At 33.9% G+C, this 25229-nt stretch overlaps 1 protein-coding gene across 2 annotated transcripts in view; it reads right to left on the bottom strand.

Annotated features, from left to right (window-relative positions):
• PTPRQ (protein tyrosine phosphatase, receptor type, Q) overlaps positions 1-25229 on the bottom strand; it is a 238997-nt gene that overhangs the window by 202541 nt on the left and 11227 nt on the right. Inside the window, exons 6-12 of one of the 2 annotated variants that reach the window (XM_011934111.1) lie at positions 20219-20384; positions 11421-11581; positions 10501-10609; positions 9624-9850; positions 3708-3777; positions 1585-1784; positions 159-408 (exon numbers count right to left, since the gene is read on the bottom strand). In XM_011934111.1, coding sequence (XP_011789501.1) covers positions 159-408; positions 1585-1784; positions 3708-3777; positions 9624-9850; positions 10501-10609; positions 11421-11581; positions 20219-20384 — 1183 coding nt within the window. Of the gene's footprint in view, positions 1-158; positions 409-1584; positions 1785-3707; positions 3778-9623; positions 9851-10500; positions 10610-10949; positions 11004-11420; positions 11582-20218; positions 20385-25229 lie in introns of those variants that run through there. The other variant, XM_011934113.1, reaches the window with a different exon arrangement.

Raw genomic sequence — 25229 nt, 5'->3', positions numbered from 1 at the left:
AGAGAGTAAATGCGAAGAAACCCCTGATGGGATGCCTATGGTATATTATTAGGGGAAAAAATTACTGAAAGCTAAAAATTAAAAAGAAATATGTATATAAATAAAACATTATTCTCTAAATCATTTAAATCTTTTTATCTACAACAAGTGAACCATACCTGATTCTGGTGTTCTGACAATTGTACTATCAATATAACCTGCTTCAGTTGTAACAGCCGAAACTTCAAAAAGATATGTTGTATAAGGTCTCAAGTGTGTCACTACAAAATTGATAGGCTCTTTCCACACAGAGCTGATCTTATTCTGTGTCAACGTGCTTGATGAATATGTGGTACGCGATGGAGGTGTAACTCTACCAAGGGTTGGAGAAGGGCTGGCTGTACTCCATAAAAAAGATTCGCTATTCTCCTAGTAAATAAAATAATATCAATAGAGAAATAACGTTGTATCTCTTGGTGAACATGAGAATAAGAACATGTAATTCATTTCTTTTTCTTTTATGCTATACATACACACATAACATGCAAGTTTTGGACAAATTTGCTAGATTTTAATTGTACCCATTTATGTCTGCAGTTTTGGAAGAGAACATATTTATTGTATTCCTTATAACTTAACTTTTATGAATAGAATTTCAAGTGGCTTAAAATAAAGGTAAAACTACAGCAAAATCATTTGTAAGAATTTTTAAGCTTCATGTTAACAGTGTAAGAGCCAAAGAGCTGAAATAATTTTACTCTTGTGTATGTTCAGATGCCACTTTCTTACTGTTAATGATCTTTTTTTTCTCATAAGTCCCAAAAAGTACTAGTATGCCACTGGTTCACATGTTAGGTGTGTGCATGTATTAGAAATATATCATAATTTGAAAAAGAAGATTTTTAGACTTTTTTAAGTATTTACAACAAAAATAACTGTTTGACTGTGTTTCCATTAATAATAACACAAAGATTACCAAAATGATTTTAGGAAAAGCATTATTATGCTTATCTTATAATTAAAAATTATGATGCTTATTCTATAATAAAGCATTACTATTATGAGGTTTATCATCAATGACCAGAGTAACAACAAATTCTTTGCCCAAGATATGCGCAACAATGACAATCTACCTCTGCAAATTTAACCTCGACTATTTTTTACCCTACATGTACTCTTCCCTCCTGTCACATGGAAGTAAAATATTTTCTCCAATTATATCTTATACTTTTCCACCTCAGGGCTTTATAAAGTATCCTCCACCTGGAATGCCACCATAACACAATCTCTATCTGTCCTTGCTCCATGGTGTATCACAAATGTTACTCCTTTCATGAAGTCTTTTCACAATTCCCTAAATGATTTTAATCTCTCACTCTCAAGTTCTCAAACCATTCCTGTATTCTGCCTGAATAAGGCCAATTGTGTAACATGATACTCTAAGTAATCAAATAACTAATAAAACTTTGTGTATAACATGATACCATAACTAATCAAATAACTAGTAAAACTTTGGTAAAAATGTAGTATCTAGATGCTAGAAATGTGAAAATATAAGCTTCTCTAAGATTTTTCGAGACATAGAAAGTGTTCTGTGGTACTTACATTGCATTCTGGCAATTTCCCAGTCAAAATGTCCTCTACTCTGATTGAGACATCTTTCACTACTATCCCACTTCTGGCATGCTTGACGCTAATCTTGAAGCTGGTAATTTTGCCATTTGGTTGCCGAGGTAAATACCAAATCAGGTTAACTGCTGAAGAGTTGTAGGCCTCAACTGTGAGATTCACCACTTTTCCTGGAGCTGGGGAAGAGAAAGATTGGGAAGGAAAACACCTTGTTATAAAACTTAGAATTACATTTATATAATTTCATGGTACATGAAATTAAATACATAATACATTGCATAAAATCTATTTGTGTAAGATTTTTATAAATATATTTAACTGAACTTTGCCTAAAATAAAAAAACTGGAGTTGGGGCAAATCAACTTTACTTTAGGATAACTGGGCTAATACATGCATTGATGAAATGTTTCAAATAAGTATGAAAAAAATTCAATCAATAGTTATGAACATACAAACAAGTTGGGATAAATTTCTTATTTCTTTAACTATTTTGGAATAATGTAGTTTCATTAGATATGAAAAAAGTAGCAAACTGAATCAAGTATCCAACCATTTTCACCAAAAAGCACATTTCTGGAATGTTTATAAATGTCTAGTGCCTAATATCAAATGGATACCCTCCAATTGGTTGTGATTATTGTATTTTAAATTTTCAAAATCAGCTTTCTTCAGAATTTCATTATGCTTTTCTATCAATTATTAATTATATAGAGTAATAATAACAATCTGAATTCTATTTGAGTTGGCATGAAGCCAATATGAAGCTAGAATTAGGAGAAATTATTTCCATTAACCTCATGGTAAAGTATGTAAAACTGATAGAGTAAAAAACCAAGACCCTTCAAAATATAAAACAAACACGACAAGTCACTTTTGAAAGAAATCAAAATGAAACAAAACGTCTGAGATTTAAAAAAAAAAGTGATAATAAAGATGCCTAGTATTAAGATGCCAAACAACTAAAGTTTGGGTTTACATTGTACAAAAGAATGCTAGAATATAATTTATAAATAATAGCCACATGAATTACATAAGAAAGTTAGATCTTTGGAAAGAGGTCTATATTCATATATATTCATATAGACCTATAAGGTAGGAATTAAGGGACTTTAGAACAGTTGCATTCTAATAAAAATAAAATACAATGCAACAATTATTGGGAATAATATTGGACAGGATGTTAGCAATGAGGGTGAGAGTCAGAATACACTTTGATGATTGTGCTGGTAAGATTTACTGATAGATTATATGTGTACTGTGAGAGAAAAAAGCCACAGGTGACATCAAGATTTTTCCTCTATGCCCCTGGAAGAATGGAGGAATTTTTTTGTGTGTGGTGGGGAGGCGAGGGGGGAGTCTTACTGTATCGCCCAGGCTGGAGTGCAGTGGCGCTGTGGCGCTATCTTGGCTCACTGCAAGCTCCGCCCCCAGGTTCACGCCATTCTCCTGCCTCAGCCTCCCGAGTAGCTGGGACTACAAGTGCACCCCACCACGCCCAGCTAATTTTTGTATTTTTAGTAGAGACGGGGTTTCACCATGTTAGCCAGGATGGTCTTGATCTTCTGACCTCGTGATCTGCCCACCTCAGCCTCCCAAAGAATGGAGGTATCTTAAATTGGTTTGGTAATGGCTGCATGTTACAGAATAATATAATAACTATTAAAATCCATGTTTCCAAAAGTCTTAAAACCTGCTTATGACTTAATGTTAAAAAGAAAAGTCAGAATATAAACTTGCATACATAGCACAAACTTTTCATTAATGTATAGTCATATAATATATCTTAATGGGGGAAATAGACAAGCCAGAAATGCATCAAAATGATAAAAGTTTTTTATATGATAAGTCTGTGGATAATTTTCATTTTTTATTCTTGTTTTTTCAAAGTTTTGTAAGATAACAATTACTACTCGTATAATCAGAAATAATAATATATATTTTAAGGAATAAATTAGCTATCTGAAAGAACTCTAAAACTGAGTGGCCATGCTACTGAGAATTGTATGTATTTTACTGCCAGTTTTTATTTATATTCTTTATTATTTTAAATGACAAACTCATGACTAAATCAATTTAAAATAAATGACAGGAAAATTACCACTTTCTGCAGTTTGGAAGAGAAATGGATCACTAAACACTCCAATGCCAGCACTGTTTTCAGCAGCAACCTAGAACAGACCAAAAGGATTGTGTTCAAACATTTTACTCCCTGAAAAAACAGAATCTAAAATTAAAAAAAAAAAAAATTGACTTATCCGTAAGATAAATGCCAAAGATACTTTTTTAATACTCTCAAGGAAGAAGGTAAAGATGAAGATATCTATATAATCAACATATAAAGTATTATTGTCAAAATTTTATAGATGAGAAAACTGGCTGAGAGAGGTCAAATACCTTGCCCAAGGTACACAGGAATAAATGGTAGAGCAAGAATCCGGCAGCTGTTGGGTTTATTTTGAAAGCTCAGTATTTCTCTACTATATCCACTACATAAAAGACACTACAATTATTTCTGTAACAAATGCAAGAGACCATGTACATGGTACCTTAATTTAGAGTTCACAATCTAATCAGGCAAATAAATACTCAAAAAAACTGTTTTAAAAATAAGGAGGTTTAATTAACAATTTAAACTAAGAATTCTAGAATTTTAAAGATAAAAAAATTGATTTAAATAATCTCTTCCAATAGATTAGAATAGAAAGAGAAAATGTCATTAATGAGAATAAGACTCAAGCTTTTGCAAATGCCATGACTGGAATCATAACCTTGTTTTAACTGTAGTTCTACCAATTCCCAGATAGTAGCTTTGAGTAATTTACCTAACGTTGTAAGTAACATTTTTCTTGTCTTTAAAATGGGAATAACAATGTATCTATGTTGTAGGATTGTGCTGAGGACTAAATGAACTAGCACATGTAAAATACTTAACAGGATTTTTTCCATAACATTACTTGTACTAAAGACATCAAATTTACCATGCCAAATACCCTTTGGAATTCTGCAATGGCTAACATTTATTTGAACAGAGTAAAGTTCACAAGAATGATGTATAAAGTGTGAGATGAAACGGAGAGTAAGGGCTTCCCAATAGATCTTAAATAAGAGAATTCAAAGGAATAAAAATTCAAACTTCATAAAAATAGATCTAAGCAGAACTAGACTGACTAAATCACCTTTCTATGAGCAATAGTTTCTTATAGCACATTAAAAATTTTTAATTATCCCCAATAGCATATATTGACATGTTAATTAACATGTTAATTAATCTGAACATGTGTATGTTGATAGAAAATACCTATATTATATAATACTCAGATGTCGGTTAGAAAAAGGTTGCCTATTCTTTAAGCTATGTTTTCTTCATCAAATAGTCATCACAAATCTTTTATTTTGACTTCTACATAGGTAAGAACTTTTTTTTTTTCTTCTTTTCTCACTGTGGGTATCATACCATTAGTATTTGCTTTCCAGTTCTGATTGTGTTCTTTAATTCGGCAAATAGGCATACTTCCAGTAAGAAAAAGCTTCCTGGCAAAATCTCTCCCAATATTTCTTATCCTCTAGGAAGAGCGTCTCATTTATATAAAATCACATATTTACACAGGTTTTATATATTTCCTTCTCTATATTTAATTATTTTCAAGGCTCAAAGAAGATATTGATGTTATATTGAGGGAGGATTTAGAAGATATCTTTACTCTTTATTATCCCTTGGAAATGTCATACATATCGCTTAACTGGAAGCATTTTCCTGTGGTCTAATTTAGCACTGCTTTTTATAAGCTCATCTTTCTGTAGCATTCAAGTAAGACGATGTTAAATTTCGCATATTAACTATGTAAAGGACGGCTGGGCCTGGTGGCTCACGCCTGTAATCCCAGCACTTTGGGAGACAAAGGTGGGCGGATCATGAGGTCAGGAGATCCAGACCATTCTGGCTAACATGGTGAAACCTTGTCTCTACTAAAAAAAATGCAAAAAAATTAGCCGGGCGAGGTAGCGGGCGCCTGTAATCCCAGTCACTCAGGAGGCTGAGGCAGGAGAATGGCATGAACCCGGGAGGCGGAGCTTGCAGTGAGCCGAGATACACCACTGCGCTGCAGCCTGGGCGACAGAGCGAGACTCCGTCTCAAAAACAAACAAACAAACAAAACAAAACAAAACCCCCAACTATGTAAAGGACTAAACATTTTTTATAAATGCAAAAGAGATAGTAAATGTTCAACAAATATTTGTTGAAAGTAACTACATTGAGTTCATGATTCTTAGCAAAAGTGGCTCTTTAGAAATGTTCAAACCAATATACAAAATGTCAACAACAGACATGTAAATACAACAAGGTTGGAAGAAAAATGAAAAGCTAACTATAAGTTTTATTTAAAAATGAAATATTTCAGTTGTAAAGGCTAAATTATTTAATTTAAACGATTTATTTTTGAAAAATGTCACTAAGCTAAAGTTTTTTTAAATAATTAACCAAAGTTATCTATTTCATAAAGTATAAAAGATACTTTATAAAGACACTTTATAAAGTATAGTGTGCAAAGACAACAAAAGCTATCTGTTTTTCTGTTTGTTTGTTTTGTTTTGTTTGGTGGCGTTTTGTTCTTGTTGTCCAGGCTGGAGTGCAATGACACGATCTCAGCTCACTGCAACTCTCTGCCTCCCAGGTTCAAGTGATTCTCCTGCCTCAGTCTCCCGAATAGCTGGGATTATAGGCACACGCCACCATACCCAGCTAATTTTTTGTATTTTGAGTAGAGATGGGATTTCACCATATTGGCCAGGCTGATCTTGAACTCCTCAGGTGATCAACCCGCCTTGGCCTCCCAAAGTGCTAGGATTACAGGCATGAGGCATTGCTCCTGGCCGAAGTTATCTGTTTTTAAAAGCTTTAGCTTACTGATTTTTTGGAAAATAAAATAAGTTTAAATTAAATAATTTAGCCTTTATAAGTTTTGTAAGTAAAAATATTCTACCTTTTTATTAAACGTAAAGATTTTTCTTCAATATTTTTCTCCCAACCCTGTTAGCCATATGATTATCTCAACAGATGCAGGAAAAGCATTTGATAAAATTCGATATCCCTTCATGATAAAAACCCTCAACGAAGTAGGCATCAAAGGAACATATGTCAAAATAATAAGAGCCATATACGACAAACCCCCCACAGTCAACATGATATTGAATGGAGAAAAGTTTAAAGCATTCCCCCTAAGAAATGGAAGAAAAGTAGGATGTTTACCCTCACCACTCCTATTGAACACTCCTACTGGAAGGCCTAGCCAGAACAATCAAGCAAGAGAAAGAAATAAAAGGCATCCAAATTGGAAAACAGGAAGCCATACTATCTTTGTTCACTGATGACATAACTGTATATCTAGAAAACTCTAATGACTACTCCAAAATAATAATCCCAGACTTGATGAACAACTTCAATAAAGTTTTGGGATACAAATTCAGTGTGCAAAAATAAGTAGAATTTCTATACATCAGTAACATTCAGACTGAGAATGAAATCAAGAATTCAATCCCATTTACAATAGCCACAAAAAAAATAAAATATCTAGGAATACATTTTACAAAGGAGGTGAAAATCTTTACAAGGAGAACTACAAAACATTCATGAAATAAAATAGAGGTGACACAAACAAATGGAAAAACATACCATGCTCATGGATTGGAAGAATCACCATATCATACCGCCCAATGAAATCTACAGATTCAACACAGTTCTTATGAAATTAGCAACGTCATTTTTCACAGAATTAGAACAGCAATCCTAAAGTTCATATGAAACCAAACAAGAGCCCAAATAGTGAAAGCAATCCTAAGCAAAAAGAACAAATCTGGAGGCATCACATTACTTGACTTCAAATTATACTACAAAGCTATAGTAACTAAAATAGCACAGTACTGACACAAAAATACACATATACATTAGTGCAACAGAATATAAAACCCAGAAATAAAGCCACAAACCTACAACCAACTGATTTTTGACGAAGTTGACAAAAATAAACAATGGGGAAAGGATATTCTGTTCAAAAAATGGTGCTGGGGAAACTAGCTGGCCATATCCAAAAGAATGAAACTGGATCCTCAGCTCTCACCATATACAAAAATTAACACATTCTGGATTAAGGACTTAAATATAAAACCTGAAACTATAAAAATCCTAGTAATAAAAACTAGGTAAAACTCTTCTGGATATTGGACTAGGCAAATAATTTATGACTGAGACATCAAAAGCGAATGCAATAAAAACTAAAATGGACTTAAATAGGACTGAATTAAACTAAAAAGTTTCTGCACAGCAAAGGAAATAACAGGGTAAACAGACAACCTACAGAACAGGAGAAAATATTTGCAAATTATGCTTCCAACAAAGGACAGATATCCAGAATCTACAAGGAATGTAAACAATACAACAAGGAGAAAAACCCCATTAAGAAGTGGACAAAAAACAGAGACATTTCTCAAAAGAAGACATACAAGTGGCCAATAAGTGTATAAAAAATGCTCAACATTAGGAATTATCAAAGAAATGTAAATTAAAACCACAATGAGACATCATCTTATACCAGTCAGAATAGCTATTATTAAAAAGTCAAAAAAACAGATGGCAGTTTGGATGCAGAGAAAAGGGAACCCTAATACACTGTTGCTAGAAATGTAACCTCTATGAGAAACAGTATGGAGATTTCTCAAAGACCTAAAAATGGATCTACTGCATTCAACCCAGCAATCTCACTACTATGTATCTATCCAGAGGAAAAGAAATCATTGTATCACAAAGACACCATCACTCATGTTTATCATAGTATTATTCACAATAGCAAGGTCGTGGAATCAACCTAAGTATCTATCAATGGTTGATTGGGTAAAAAAAAAAAGTGTGGTATATATGCACCATGAAATGCTATGCAGGCATAAAAAAATAAAATCATGTTCTTTGTAGCAACATGGATGGAGCTGGAGAACATATCCTAAGTGAAATAACTCAAAAATAGAAAGTCAAATACCGCACTTTCTCACTTACAAGTGGGAGCTATGAGTACACATGGGCATAACAATGGAAATAGTAAACACAGCATTTCAAAAATGGAGAGGGTAGGAGAGGGTGAGGATTGAAAACTTACCTATTGGGTATAATGTTTACTATTTGAGTGACAGGTATACTAGAAGCCCAAACCCCACCATTACACAATATACCCACGTAATAAACCTGCGCACATGCGCCCTGAGTCAAAAATAATTTTAAAAAACAGACATTTCTTTGGAGTCTAAATTTTATATATAGATCAAGATCATGTTCTTAGACCACAACATCTCCTGGCAAAATTATTTTTACTAAGTTTGGTTTTATTATTTTACCCTTAGCTGTTACGGAAAGAAGTTTACAAAATCCAGTCCTGCAGCTATTAATCCTTCAACGAACACTTTCTCTCCAATCTAAAGCACCAAAAAAAAAAAAAAAAAAACAGAAAACAAAAACTTGAGCTCCCCTATGCAACTATTATACAATTTTCATACATAAATTGTATAACAGATTTATTGCCCTTTTTACTTTGGTTTCTAGAAAATTGGAGAATAAAATTTGTAAGTCAATTTTTAATAACTGTATAATGTCCTATGGTTTACATACCTGCATTCAAACTACCCTGGCCTCTTGTTTGCATTTAACTTTTCCTTCTTTAACTTTACATAACTTTTATTTTCTAGAGTATTGTATTATATTCATACATGTATATAAATATATGCAAAAATATTCATAGAAAAAATGAAATAGGTAATATGCAAATATGCATAAAAATTGAAATGAAAAGAGACGATAACATTTTACCAAGTGTTAAAATCCCAGGTGGGTGTGAGGCCATGATTCTGAACATTGTTTGTCAGTCATGGACTGTATTCAGCTGTAAAGGCTTGACAAGGTGGGAAAAACCTCCTACACTTTTAAAATGAATGAAATGTTTGAACACTAAGTAGTCATATACAAAATAATTACCTTAATTTCATATGTTGTTCCAGGATTAAGATTAGTAAGAAGAACTTCCAGACTGTCTGGCTTTGCTCTGACTTGTGTATATACTGTTTGCATCCATGGACAAACTTCCTTATATTTGACAATGTAAGATATAATCCTTCCATTTGGGTTAGGTGGTGTATTCCAAGACAGAAGAATCCCAGCAGATCCAACTCTTTCCCCGGCTAGGAAGACTGGAGGCCCTGGTTCTATTTTTAAAAAACCTACTTTGTTAAAAGGTCAAATAATTATTGCATTTTCACAAAAACACATAATAACTGTATTTACAAATGTAAAATTTGAAATTTCCAAAGAGCAATATGAGTTTATACTCCCGACAGCTCTGTTACTATTAAAAAATATATATATACTATGGGGAATACCAAACACATTATTTTATAAGAATGTGAAAAATGGAATGCTACTAAATACTACATGCCAAATATACTTTTGATGCCAAATCATTTTTAAAAGAAAATCACTTAATGCAAGGTTACACAGAAAAACTAAGAAAACAAGAAACAGTCTTACAAACGGAAAAATCCTTCCTGAGCAAATGTAGCCAGTTTATTTTCATGGTTCTGTATTATTTAAATGTTAGCATTAACAGTCTCTCTGCTCTATTTCACAAACAAGTATAGAGTAATTATCTTTGCACTTTGAAAGTAAAGGAAGCTGAAGAAACAGCAGAATGCAGCTTCTAAGCACATCACTTTCTTAAGTTTCCATTTTGCCTTAATTATTCTACACTGTTTTCATGAATTTAATGTACCTGCTGCCAATATAAGTATTTCCATCCAGTAGAATTATAGTGACTCCATATACTTTACTTACAAAGTAATTTAAAACATATACTCACTTGTTACATTTGTTGTCATTGTTCTACTAACAAGTGAGCTGTATGTTGTAAAAATTGAAGAGATGGTTATATCATACCTAGTACCAGGAACAACATTGGAAATATCAACCTAGAACACCACAAACAAATGTTGCATTAAAATTGTTTCTGGAAAGCAAGAAAGCTAAAATAAATATATCACTATAACAAAAATTAACACTTCCCTATATAACTCTGCACCGTTTATAACATCACAATAAGTTCCATACTATTGTAAAATACAGATTTGTTATATAACTTTTTACCAAATAACTTTAAAATAAAAACTTATAAAACATACTGTGTTATCACAGCCTAAGTTAGCATTTCTATCTATCCTAGTTCACTGTCACAAGGAACAACTATTCAAGTCTTGAAAAATCTACAGCCAATGGCTTAGCCCTTGTTTTTAAAGAGTGTATACACAATACCTGTGTCTCTGAAGTCCCAATAAAAAGTAAAATAAAAATGATAAGAAAATCCATCTTTATTACATTTTTCAGGCAGTAGAATCACATTGATGGCTCTAGAGAGAAATGTTGCCTGCATTAATGATTTAAAGACAGATCCTTCTGGCAAGTACACAATTAATGAGCCTGTATTACTCAATAGCTCTGCCTTTCTTTGTTAAACTATTCATGAACCCTTGGATGACTGGCTGTAGGTTCAGGGTGAACTTAAAAAAGAAAAAAAAAAGCAGCATAGATGTTGCTAAGGTAACAGTCCACCGATGCTGAAACTTACACTCATCAGTTTGACATCAACGTTTTTGTCTTCAACTTATGCTTTCAAAAATCCAACCAGGAGTAAGTGTTTGTGGTTTCATAAAATAAAGAACTTTCCTATTAGGAGCAAAATATAAATACAAGTAGACTCGGCAAGTACAATAATGAAAACTATACCTGATATTCTCCACCTCCAAGATCTCTGATAGTAACAAAGCCACTGTCAGGAACAAGATCCACTTGATACCTTTCCACATGACCAGAGGGTAGGCTCCAGTGCAGAGAAAAGGAATGTGTGGAAATATTGAAGGCTCTAAGTGTCTCAGGTTGTTCTGGTTCTGATATTGAAAAATAGAGGTTTAAAATAAAGTTATCCTCCTAAAGTTTCAAAAAAATGAAAAGCAACAGTATAGGTTCAAGTTCCAAAATAATCATGTTGTTAGAAATCACTGAGTACAATAAATGATCTCTAACTATATTTGGGTGTTAGACATGTAAATATTTAACAACACCTAGGTTTTAGGTATAACTATCATAAATAATATAACAATTAATTTTCTGTTTCTAAAATCTTTCTTATTTGCTAAAATCTGCTGGTTGACCAGATTGTTTTTGAAAGCCTATGCTCTAACTGAAAATTTGAATCATTTTAAAACAAAGTAAATATAAACTATCCAATTACTTGGAAATTTACCAAACAGAAGATAATTGGAAAAATATATAACCAAAATTTTCCAGATTTTTTAAAGGGTGAGCATTTCTGATAAATATTTGTTATTTTATCTTTTTTTAATTTTTAATATCTTTTTACCTTTCCTACGGTGCTGATCTGATAAATATTTTGTTAGGTCTTTCTTTAAAAGAAAAGATAAGGTTTCATATCAGAAATGAAATATAGTTTTAAAACAAGTACCAATTGTTTTAGCCATTTCAACCATGTTTTTCTACCTTTGCTTCCACTTTTTCAAAAATTTTGTTTATGCTGCCTGTACCTCCTTGAAGGGAGTTTTCCACATAAAGTCTTCTGATTGGTTGCCATGGGTCAGGTATGCACTCTGCCTTATCTTTAGTGCAGATTCCAGACAAACAATATAGGGGGAGGAAGAAAGATTATGAAGCCAGGCATGTAAAACACGTCAGATGCAGACTCAAGCTAACACTGTTTCTAAAAGAAAGGAGGCTGGAATTAATTTTGAACCTCATTTATCATTTTAAAACCCCACTACCAGAAACGATTTGAAAATGGATATAATAAAATATACATTTTCTAACAAAACTAACAGGGCACATTGCATATAACAGAAATATTAACATAATAGGTCGTTTTCTTGGTGTTCTGGGGAAGAATGTTTCTGAAATAGTTTTTCTTTATCTCCTTTGAAAGTTCTTCTAATGATTATAACATAACGCTGTCCTGCATACCCAAAGCTTATATCAATTGATTAATGTCCACCCCAACATTCTCAGAGTTCCAAACATTCTCTTGGCATCAACAACTAATTGTCCACTACAGTTTTCTGGTAACTCTAAGAATACTGTAAACCCAAGGCAAAAAATCAGAGAAATACCCAGCCTGTGTTGGGGAGAATTTCTTTGTTAGCTGCTGGCATTTTTTTCCAAGGTAAGTCAGACCTATGCCTTCTGTATTCTCAAGCTTGAGAGAAAAAAAGCTTGATTCTCCTATCTGCTACATTAACATAGACAACAATCTACCATGATTGATCTATCTAACCAACTGTTACTCACATTTACTGATTTGCATGAGGGTTTAATACTATTGCTTCAGGGACCCCAGAGAGTAACTAGTATCTATGAAGTCTTAGACAAGAAACTAATGAAGACATGGAATAAGACTTTGGAAGAAAAAGGAAGATGTGAGAAGTGAAGCACTAGTTAGTGGGCTGGCAGTGAAACAGGACGTGGTTTCCTGGACTGAATAACCCTTGCCTAGGAATGAACGGTGTCTCACCAAGAGAAGGAAGAATATATTGGTCTGGACAATTGCCAATCTGATCAAGAGGGAAGGCCTGGAATCTTCACAAGAATTTGGTAAAGGCCTTTCCAAATAGCAAAGTGTATGGAAGCCCCGGAATTGAAAAAGAATTGGAGTAACTGTGGAAAGCCAGAGATTCTGGGATCAAATAAGAAAGGGGAACAGACTGACGATCATGTAGGTCATACTAGAGATTTTAGGGTTTTTTACCTAAAATCCGTGGGAAGCCACCAAAGAATTTTAAGCAGGAAAGCAACAGGGCTTGTTTTTTGTTTAAAAATATAATTTTGAAACATGGGCTATAAACTAGAGCAAGGTAAAAAAGGCAGCAGGAAGCTAATTAGTAGGAAATCACGGTAGTCTAGGCTGAGAGGAGGGAAGCTTGCCCTCAGAAAAAGGTAGAGGATCTACAGCAATGCTTAAATCATTATGGAAGAGTGCCGCTTTCTGGTTAAGAGCTAGAAGATTCAATTAATTGAAAATAGACTCCATAACAAAGATATAATTTATTCTCCATGGAATTTAATCTCTCAAAAGATAAGAAACTAAAAAACAAAAATACTATTGTCAACCTAATTTTTACTAACCAATAAAAATAACATTGTGAAGTGGAAATGTTTGGAGTTTTAAGAGGAAAAAATATCATTTCATATTCAACTTAATTAGGGCTAGCAAAAGAAATTCTAGGTTTAATTACATGTTTCTCCCAGACTTTAATTTCCTAAAACTTAATCCTCACAACCCTATATCATTAGAGCTTAAGAGATGTTCTGTGATCAAACTACTTTGTCAAATAAGTTCTTTTTAAGTTAAGCAGCTTTCTTTATTGTAGGATATTTTAAAGCCTCAGATATGCTAATATATCTTGTGAGTCTCTAAACCACCACTCACTGTCCAATAAAACTACAAAGTGAGCCACACATGCAATTTTGAATTTTCTAGTAGCCACATTTAAAAAGTAAACAGAAACATGTAAGATTAATTTGAATAATGTATTTTATTTAACCCAATATATCAAAAGCAGTATTTCACATATAATTATAATAAAATTATTGAGCTGGCTACATAATTTTTTTCATACTAACTCTTTGAAATTTCACATACATTTTCAACTTAACGATACCTCTGAATTTGGACTGGCCATATTCCAAGGTTAAATTGCCACATGCTGCCAAACACTATATATTGGACAGTACAGCTCTAACTATAGCATCTCTTTACTTTTCCCTTGGCATTTCAGTGAATTTACCTAAATTTTATTTTAAGAAGCTGAGAAATAAGATCCGATGGTCTGTGTCTATAAAGGAAACAGCTCAGTAGAGTTGGGAAGACGTCCACTGTAAACAAAATCTTACATATCTCAGAACATTCAAAAAGATCAGACCTATCAAAATGGTATCAAGAAAGCAAAAGAGTACAACGGGCAGATATTTTAAAATAAAATACTAAGACTCTAAAAGTTTCATCATCGTTGTTAACTTTATATTTTCTCTGCACTAACACTGTATCTCATAAGTTTTGAATTTCACTTTTTAATTTTTCTGTGATTAAATTATAGGTTGGACATAATATATGCTATTACAGATAATGAGATATACAAGCAGCAGATTTACAAAATAAAAAGAACTAACTCCTACTAAGTTTATGACACACTTTGCACTGTGCTAAGCACTTTCATATATTGTTTTATGTAACACTTGCAACAACACCATGAATACTACTATTGACATTTAAAAAGTGAGGAACAAAGAATTTAAGTATTCCACCAAGTCTCATAGCTAATAGGTAAATGGTAGAGCCAAGATTTAGACCCAGAGACAAAGGCTCAAGTTTTCAACCACTATGAAAACTGTGTGCTCCTCTAACTTTCACAAAGTGGCTTATAAATAACAGCAGGTTTTAAAATCCTAAATGAATTAATTAATATTTTAGAATAGATTCAACTGCAAAATTGGATGATCTATAATTTTTCTTTCAAGCCTAAGATTTTTATTTGAAGTGACTTCTAATTTTGGCTTAAGGGATTCAATCTAAATATGTCCCATGCCAGGGCAATGTATACTTATCAAGTACCTGTAGCTTCCTCATATTTAAGAAATAGGCTAGGAATAAATTATAAATAAAATAAACATCCTCCAAAAAGTCAGTATTATATCGGATGCCACCAGGGTGTAAAAATCAATTTTTAATACAGACACTGGGCCCAGGCCCTAGAGTTGGATTGCTGGGTTCAAATCCTGACTCTGCCTTATAAACAAGACTTTAGGCAAAATACTTAACATCTCCGTACCTCACCGGCCTCATCTATATGGGGATAATAACACCTCACACCTTGTTGTGAGAATAAAATAAGTTAATACATGTGAAGTGCTTAGAAGAGAATAAGAACTAAGTAGTAAATGTAAGCTATGATTAATAGTCTATTGCTATTTCTACTATTTCTCTCTAAAAGCCCTGGTCATCTCTTAGTTAAACCATCATGTTACCTGTTCTTCATTTCTTAGCTTAGCCCCCTCCTCATATCCACTCAGTGCTTTGCTCAAAATGGATCCCCAAGCATTGCTCCATCATCACCACTCTTCTGTTTATAAAAATTAGGACAGCAAGATGTCCTTCTGCTCTGGAGACCTCCACCAGGCAACCCAGATTACCATCTTTTCCCATTTCCTCTTATTATACTCATCTCTTAAGTCACTGTACTGTTTTAACAGGGACTTCAATTACTTACCTGCAATATCTCAAAACCATCACCTAAACTGCACTATGCAACCAGAACATCAAGTTCCTACTATTGTACAAAGTGCACTTTTCATTAAGTAAAATGAAAACAAAATTCTGTATCTTTTATGAAACTTTCCTGATATTGATACCACCTTGGTCACTTTTTCCTCTGACAAAATTTTCTGTAAGTGAGCAAATTCTGTCACTCACACTAACTGTACTCTTTCCTTTACCTGTATATAAGCAAAATAATTTTTCATATTTTTTTCTTCAATCTTTGCTCAGTGATCTATTTGATCTTTGTATCTAACTAAACATATCTGCGTTTACCACTAGTTGTGATTTGCCACATAGGGGACTTGTAGCAATTTTCTAACAAAAATTTTGATTGGCTCAATTGGGAGGATCCTACTAGCATCTAGTGAGTAGAGGCCAGGGATGCTGCTAAACATTCTCTAATTAACAAGACATATCCTTACAAAGGAGAATCACTCAGTCCAAAATGTCAATGGTGAGGCTGAGAAATGCTGCCACAGACTAAAACTTCTAGAATGGGCCCCATTTTAGTGTGTTTGATTGTATACTTTACCTATCATAATACTCTGTAGAAGAAGACATTTGACACATGATTTAACATATTTGGTTTTTAGAAATAGATAAGGTGTGTAGTATCTGTTAATATAGACAGACACTCCTCAACTTACAGTGTGGTTATATCCTGATAAACCCATCACTATTGATGCCATATTTTCCACTTGTGATGGGTTTATTGGATGTAACCCCTATGTAAGTCGAGGAGTGTACTGAATGCATATTGCTTCTGCATCATTGTAAAGTAGAAAAATAGTAAGTTAAAGCATTGTAAGTCATAGATTATCTGTATAAATAGAACAAAAATGTGCAAAGTGTTTGACTCTTTTAAGAGTCAAAAAGAATCTCAGAGGTCATCTAATTTAAATTTCTCAGAAACTTGATACCCAAAGACATCAGGTAACTTGCCCAGTAGGACTTAGCTAACCAGTGCCAAATCCTGGAGTAAAGCTGGTACATGAATTCTAAACTCATTCCTTGTTTTGCATTATCACGTATATATCACATTTGGGAGAATAATAGTGTATGTGTTAAGCAGCGTAAGGCCGACCCCCACAAAAGATGCCCAAATGCTAAACCCTGGAATGGTGAATATGTTGTGTTACATGGCAAAAGGCACCTTGCAGATGGAACTAAGATTATCAACTATAAACAGAGATCAACCTGGATTATCCAAGTAGGCCCAATCTAATCATACAAGCCCATAAAAGTAAAAGAGGAAGGCAGAAGAGTCACATATGATGGGGAGAAAGGGGAGATTTGAAGCCCGAGTGGCAGTCGACCCTCCTTTGTTGGATGTTGGAAGAGGACCACAAGTCAAAGAATGAGGCATCATCTAAAATCTGGAAACAACTGTCAGCTGACAGCCACCATGGAAATAATTTCCTCAGTTATACAAGCACAAGGAACTGAATTCTACAAACTACTTGAATGAGCAAGGAAATTATTCTCTCCTAGAAACTACAAAAAGGAACATGGCCCTACTAGTACCTTGATTCAACCAGAGAGAAGTATGTTGGACTTATGACCTATAGAACTATGAGATAATACATTTGAGTTGTTATAATTTGCTACAGCAAAAATAAGAAACTAAGAAAATGTTGACAGCCAAATAATAAATACCCATACCCTGAATTATCACCATATGTCTGCGACCTCTGGGTCATTTGCCCAATCCATAGCCTTCAAGATCACTCAAGAGTAATTCTCATGTGTTACTCTTGCAATCTTGTACTTTTTTGAAAAATTTAAAATATTCATAGGCTTCATAGTTTCCTTTGGATTTAAAAATTACTCTCTAAATTACTCAGGATACGATGTTATACTCTTTATATATCAAAAACAAAATCTTTCAATATTGAATTGCTTATAGCTCCAAAAATACACCATATTCACTTACATCTCCATAATTTTGCATGGGCTGTTCCCTAACTCTGGGAGTCCTCCTTTTCACACACTCCATATGCTCTCTAGTCTGATTAGCAAATTCCTAATCCTTTTACAGACATTACCAGCCCCAAAGAACTTTCTCCATCGAGGCCATAGAGCTAATCTTTCCCTCTTCTGTGTAACTACAGTATGTTTGGACATACTTCCATTGCTTCACCTGTTGCATTGACTTATCCTACATGTGTTTCCATGCTTGTATTCTTTACTATCCTGTGGCTGTCGTAAGACTACGCTTTTTCATGTGTATAACACATATTAGGGTCAAAGACAAAGAACACATTTTTAGGAGAATAGATGATCCCCAAATATACCACATAATTCCACTAGCTAGATCTCTAATTCAGTGTGAAACTGAATATAATATTAACCTCATTTATTGATCACTATGTGTCAAATAATGTTTTATTCAAGTTATATTTCACATGTCATCTCAAAAATCTGCAAAACAGGCCAGGTGCAGTGGTTCATGCCTGTAATCCCAGCACTTTGGGAGGCTGAGGTGGGTGGATCACCCGAGGTCAGGAATTCGAGACCAGCCCGACCAACATGGTGAGACCCCGTCTCTACTAAAAATACAAAAATTAGCCAGGCGAGGTAGTGTGTGCCTATAATCTAGCTACTCAGGAGCCTGAGGCAGGAGAATTTCTTGAATCCAGGAGGCAGAGGTTGCAGTGAGCCGAGATCACGTCATTGCACTACAGCCTGGGCAACAAGAGCAAAACTCCATCTTATAAAAAAAAAATAAAAAATCTGCAGAACAGCCCACTAAAATGAGTACTTTCATCCTCTGAAATAGTCTATAGACTGTAAGTTTTCAAATTTCAAAAAACTCCACTGAAATTGTATCTTGAACAACACAATATACGACAGAAATGTGAATTTCTTAAATATCAAAGATAATTTTCATACCTGCAACAACCCTGGTAAACATGCCAGATCCTCCAAGGTTGCCTCTTATTCTGTCTACCATTATGTTATATATTACACCATGAGTCACACCTGTAACTGTGTGCTCAGTCACCATTTCCCAAATAAGATAGTCTTTTGCAACTGTTCTATTTGATATATAAATCTTATAATGAGTGAAATTGGTCTTTGTTGTATTCCACATTAAAGTTGAAGAAGTATTCACAGCTTTCAAGGTTAAGCCACAAATCCTAGATGGTTCTAATGAAAAGGTAAATTATATGTAAATAGAAATTACACATACATTAGTAAAAATAAAGCAATTATGAATATTATAATTTAAATATCTATGTAACAGTCCTTTAATTTACTCATGTATAATGTTCTTTTTTTCTTTTTCTTTTCTCTTTTTTTCATGTATAATGTTCTATATGTTTATCTCTGCAAATAGAAAAATAAGATATTACATATGGGTTTTAATTTAAGTGATACAACAATATTCTCTCTAGTTCCCAAATATCTTTTCTTGGTCAATCATAAATCACTCATAATAAAGACATTCCTTTAGCTTTGTGTCTCTTGTAGCCATAAATATCCTTATATAACATAATCAGAATTTTGTTAGCTACCACCAAGCAGATAGCTAGATACCAAAGAAGATGAAAGAGAATAAGTTATAGAAGGTTTTGAGGGCTAGGAGTAAGGGCTTTTCCAAATGTGGCTCTTTTTATTACATCAAAGTTTTTAGCATTCCTATATTGCTGCATTTTTAATCTGTTCATCAATAGAACTAATGTTGCTGCTTGCATTATCATTTAGTCTCCACTGAGAGGCAACCTCACAGATTTTCACGAGAACTGTTGATAACTAATATTATTATTCCACCTCACCCAGAAATATTACAAAACCAATTTACAATAAATCTACAAACTTCAGGAAAGAGAAAACAGAAGTACTCTGTTTATCAACCCTCAGGTCAGTAGAAAATGAATTGTGTTTATATTATTAGGGCATAATATATATTCATGTGTATACATAGATATTCCATGTATGTAACATATATAACAATATGTACATACAAACATATATACATACTTTTGGCTTCAGATAATTTTTTAAAACTCTGTGTCACTCTCAGTATATCTAGATATATAAATACTTTTATAAGGTATTTTTGAGTTATCTTAATCACATTCTTAAGATCATCATTATTTATCAGCTTTTGTGTCTTAAAACAACTATAATCATGCTTAGCCAAAATACTTTCAAGTGTTACAGGACTATAAAACTAAATGCTATTTATGATCTTCCTTACTTGTAGTCACTTTTTTCATTACAGATACACTGTAATCTTTGTCTTTAACTGTCTTCATTTGAAACATGTAGCCCATGCCCAGAGTCATTTTTTTTACTTTGGCTTTGTCGCCATAAACAATGACCTTAATCAGCTTTTCCTTTCTGGATGGCATGCAGTAGGATATCTAGAGAAAGAGAAAAGTAAATTTATATTTTCCAAAGTTTAAAAAGCACTAACTCTGTAATAATCATATTTACCGTAATTACTACTGCAAGGTAGAGGTTGTGATCCTTCCTATGTTCACTAAGGAATAATTTTAGGCTAGTAGAGGCAGAATAACTCAGTGAAGTTCACAGAGTAATAAGCAGAGTCGACTGTCTTAGAAGTTTATGCACTAAAAGACCAATAGACTCCATCTGTTTTTAAATTTCACATGTATATATATATACATACAAACACATATACTGATTTTTAAGTATATACGTATATAATAGATATATTACATAATGAATAGGACTTACTCTTCTGCACACCTGAAACAAAAAAAAAATGTAAAAATGTATTTTAGAGATAGCTAATCATTATGGATAGTACCTACTACCTACTGTCTCAACTCCATGTAAACAGAAGACTATAGGAAGAGAAAGAAAAAAATCAATGGAGTCCCGAGTTTCTGGCCTAGCAGAGAATATCATGGCTTTCCTGTGGCTGCCCACAGAATGGGAAATAGGTTGCTTCTGCACACATTCTGACTCCACCTAAATGAAGAGGGGCCCATGTGTATCACCACCATACATCTAGAGTGCCTGCTAGAGGGATTGACATCTCTCAATTGGACAGGTACTTAGGCAGCAGACTTCCTGCTCTGCCCTTATTCCTTGCTGAGCAGAGCAAAGGAGAAATAGAAGGAGAAAGCAGAACAAAGAAAATGTTGCTGTGGAGCAATTTGTACACCCATCTTTGCCTGAACAAAAACGCCAGAGTCTCCCATGGGTCAAGTATGACCAGAGAGAGTGATCAGTCTTGGATCATCTTACCATTACCCAACCCAAGAAGGCTGGTCACTGTGCAAGAAGACCTAGCAGCAAAAACCAGTGAGACGTGATGCCAGAGGAAGGAGCTAATAGGAGTTACAAATGTTGAACCCGAGCTGGGTCTGCCAAGTCAAGGAAATAGGCAATGGAAATAACCCCCAAGGTCCTCCAGAAAACTCACATATGTGCCTCAGGAGAGAGCCAGTGTTTGAAGAACTGTCAAACAGATGTCAGCGAAAGCCAGTCAGTATAGTCAGGGGAATAGTAAAAAACAACAAGAGAGAGAAATACAATAGTAGACACCTGAAATAGAAAAGGCACTTCAAGTTCTTGTTGCATAGATTAGTGAATAAATGATAAATTTACACTACATTCTGGTCCATCTTTCATCATAACCTAGGCCAAGTCTATGTATTATTCATTAAAACTCTGAGAGTGAGCATTGCCTTTAAAAATTTTCAGTGGTGTAATCTGATAATTCCAATAACCTGAAGTTTTTTTAATTCATTAAAAGCTACTTACAACAATTTTTATTCTTCTTTATTCCATACTTCATGTTTGTAGAATGCAAAGAAAGATATGTCAATTTTATAAGTTATTTAAACTTTATTATGCTTTGAAAAACAGCTATTATGTGGTAGAAGTCAAAGAAATTTCCTAAGCAGACATAGTTATCACTGTCTTGTGGGAAAAGTGCTTCATTAATGAAGAAGATAATCCTGAAGTCTAGAAGCATACCATTGCTTATTGATTCATAAGGTGTCACTGATAATTACCTTACTTGTCTAATATATGGAGTGAGTAGAATGCTGAGAACTTCTGGTATGAAAAAGGATGGCAGGAGAAAATGTCATGCAATTATAGTAGAATATAATCTTAATAAAGTGCTAAGTTCAGGGATAGTCACATTAAGACATTACCGAAGGGTAGAAGGAAAAGAAACTGTAGTGATCTAATGATAAAAGTATTTGACTAATTTTTTAAAATGTAATTCAAAAAATAGACGATTATCCCCTCCAAAAATTATGTAGAATACACATGCCTAAGAGAAATGTAATTTGTGCTTTATTTCCACTTTTAAAGCATAGTTTGCAGGCATGTGATGATTAATTTTAAATGATTAGAGAAATGATCCCAATTATCCAAGTGCACTTCGCTAAGCGACCAGGATACTGTTACCTAATTCATTAAAATTTAACAAATAATCTAATTGACCAAGAAAGACTCAGATAACCATTAGTGATATAATGTGTTCAATAATAATATTCTGAATCTTAAAGATTAATATGTTTCCTTAAAATCAGTTTCACTTAGTAACATACATAATTTATCTCTGAAAAAAATGTACCCAAATAGAGTAAAAAGTAATTGTATGGTTATATATTTAACTGACAACAAATGAATTTATGGCCTCAGTTAACCCCATAGAAGATCATTCCATTTGACATTTGTCTTAAGATATAAGAATTAGAACAAACAGAAAAGGTTAAGAAACATAAATCTTTTACAATTAATATTAAAAATGCTTAGGCTTTTCATTACCGAATACCTATAGTCAATATAGGAATGAATTGAATCATTCTGGAAAGGATGGAATTTTTCATGAGTGATTTATTATTCAGGATGCCCCTATCATTGAATGACATTTATAAATGACAAATAGAATACTAATTCCTGACTTTGTGACCTTGCTAGTGTAGAGTATCCTCACCTCTTTTCCATGAGCATGAATCTTACCTGTTATTAAAAGGTCATCTCAAGTTCCACCCTTTCCTGATAACTATATTCAGTATTGATATATTCCCTCCATAATCACTCCAAGCATATATGGAAACACTAGGTATATAAACTGTTATTTACTCATCATCTATTGAACATCTATTAAAGGGGGTTAGCATTATTCTAGGTACTAGAAATACTGTGTAAATAATACAGAAAGGGCTTCTGATTGTAGGCAAGTTACATTTCTCTGGTGGCAACTGATAACAAGCAACTAAATAAACGAATGTGATAACTCGGCTAAATAATAGAGTGACTACTAAGAGGGATTTTATTTAGATTTGGTAATCAGGGAAGGATATAGGGAGATTATATTCGAGCTGAGAACTCAGTGACAGAAAAAGGTTAACCAAAACGGGAGGCAAGATGCCCATGCAATGGAATGTCAAGCATTAATACCATGTAGGGTGGGTGTGCTTGGCATGTTTGAGGAGGAGAGAGATATATATGATTGACACATAGTAACTGAGTGAGCTGGAGACAAAAATCCAATCAGGTGAGATCTTGGAAACTATGGCAAGTATAGATTTTATTTGAAGAGCAATAGAAATCCACTAGAGGATGTTCAACCAATGCTATATGAATTGTAAGGAAATCACAAGTGGAAACAGAGAAACCAGTTAAGAGAAGAAATGCTATCATCCATCATCTAGGCTGTTGGGCTTGATAAGAAAGGATAGTGACTGTGGGCCGGGCGTGGTGGCTCATGCCTGTAATCCCAGCACTTTGGGAGGCTGAGGTGTGCAGATCACGAGGTCAGGAGTTCGAGACCAGCCTGGCCAACAGAGTGAAACCCCGTCTCTACTAAAAATACAAAAAAATTAGCCGGGTGTGGTGGCATGTTCCTATAGTCCCAGGTACCCGGGAGGCTGAGGCAGGAGAATCGCTTGAACCTGGGAGGTGGAGGTTGCAGTGAGCCGAGATGGCACCACTGCACTCCAGTCTGGGTGACAGAGTGAGACTCCATCTCAAAAAAACAAAAAAACAAAAAAACAAACAAACAAAAAGAAGAAAAAGTAAAAGTAAAAAAGAAAGGATAGTGACCACGACAAGAGGAGTGCAGAGGAGATATAGAAAAGTGAACACATTCAGAAGCTGTTTCAGAGGTAGAAATGGCTAAAATAGCTGAGAGATTGATGGATAAGTGAAGAGGAGGAATCAAAGACAGCTGAGCAAGTGACTGAAGAACAAAGGAAAACTACAAATTTTACCTTTCATTCACCAAAACATTTATTGGTTCCTGCTATGCCTCAGACATAGGTCTCAGTAATAGTATATAACTGTGACCAAAGAAGACAAAACATCTGACTACAGGGAATTCGCATGTCAGAGCATTTGCAAAGTGCATTATCTTATTGAATCTCACAGTAATTTTGTAGAGTAATAAAAATAATCTTCATTTGTCAGATGATGGAATAGAACCAAAGAGGATAAAGATTTGCCCAAGGTCTCAGAGTAGGGAGTGAAGTCAGAATTTAAAGCAAGGAATTCCAGGGCCTTTGCACTATACTGCCTACCACACTTTGTAAAATTACGGACAAACTGAACATGCACACGTATATAAGACTGCTTAGCATTAGAAGGCTACCACATGAGGTCTGGAAGGAAGAAACTGTGGACAAATAAAAGGAAGTACTGCTTTATTCAGTACATAGTAACTTTGGAACTCCACTCTTAAGGAAAGCTAAAAGATTCCTCAAGGAAATGGCATAGGGATGTTAGCACTTGTGCATCAGTAATAACAATCAAAGACAGCGTGTTAAAAGTAACACAGAAAAAGTTAAAGGAAAGTTTCATAAAAAGCTCTGTGTAAGAAAATGTCATTCCCTGCAGATGGGATCAGAGAGGCATCTAGGAAGAAATGGGATTTCAGTCGGACACTGATGGGCCAATTTTTGCCAATCTTTCACTTTATCATTTAATCCAGGTGACAAAGTCACTCTCTGTAACTATGCTGTCCAATATGATAGCCACTTGCCATCTATGTCTATTGAGTGTTTAAAATGTGTTTAGCCTCAATTGAGATGTGTTCTAAGTATAAAACAGACACTAGATTTGGGAGAATTCGTATGAAAAAGTGATGGAAAAATATCTCATTAATGCTCTTTATACTGGTTACATGTTAAGATTTTGAATATATTGAGGTAAAATAAAATTAATTCCTAAAATTAATTTTACTTTTTAAAATATTTCTACTAGAAATTTTAAACTGTACA

The sequence above is a fragment of the Colobus angolensis genome, unplaced genomic scaffold, assembly GCF_000951035.1.
Source record: "Colobus angolensis palliatus isolate OR3802 unplaced genomic scaffold, Cang.pa_1.0 Scaffold131, whole genome shotgun sequence".
Taxonomy (NCBI): Eukaryota; Metazoa; Chordata; class Mammalia; order Primates; family Cercopithecidae; genus Colobus; species Colobus angolensis.
This window is presented reverse-complemented; position numbering and strand designations above follow the sequence as displayed.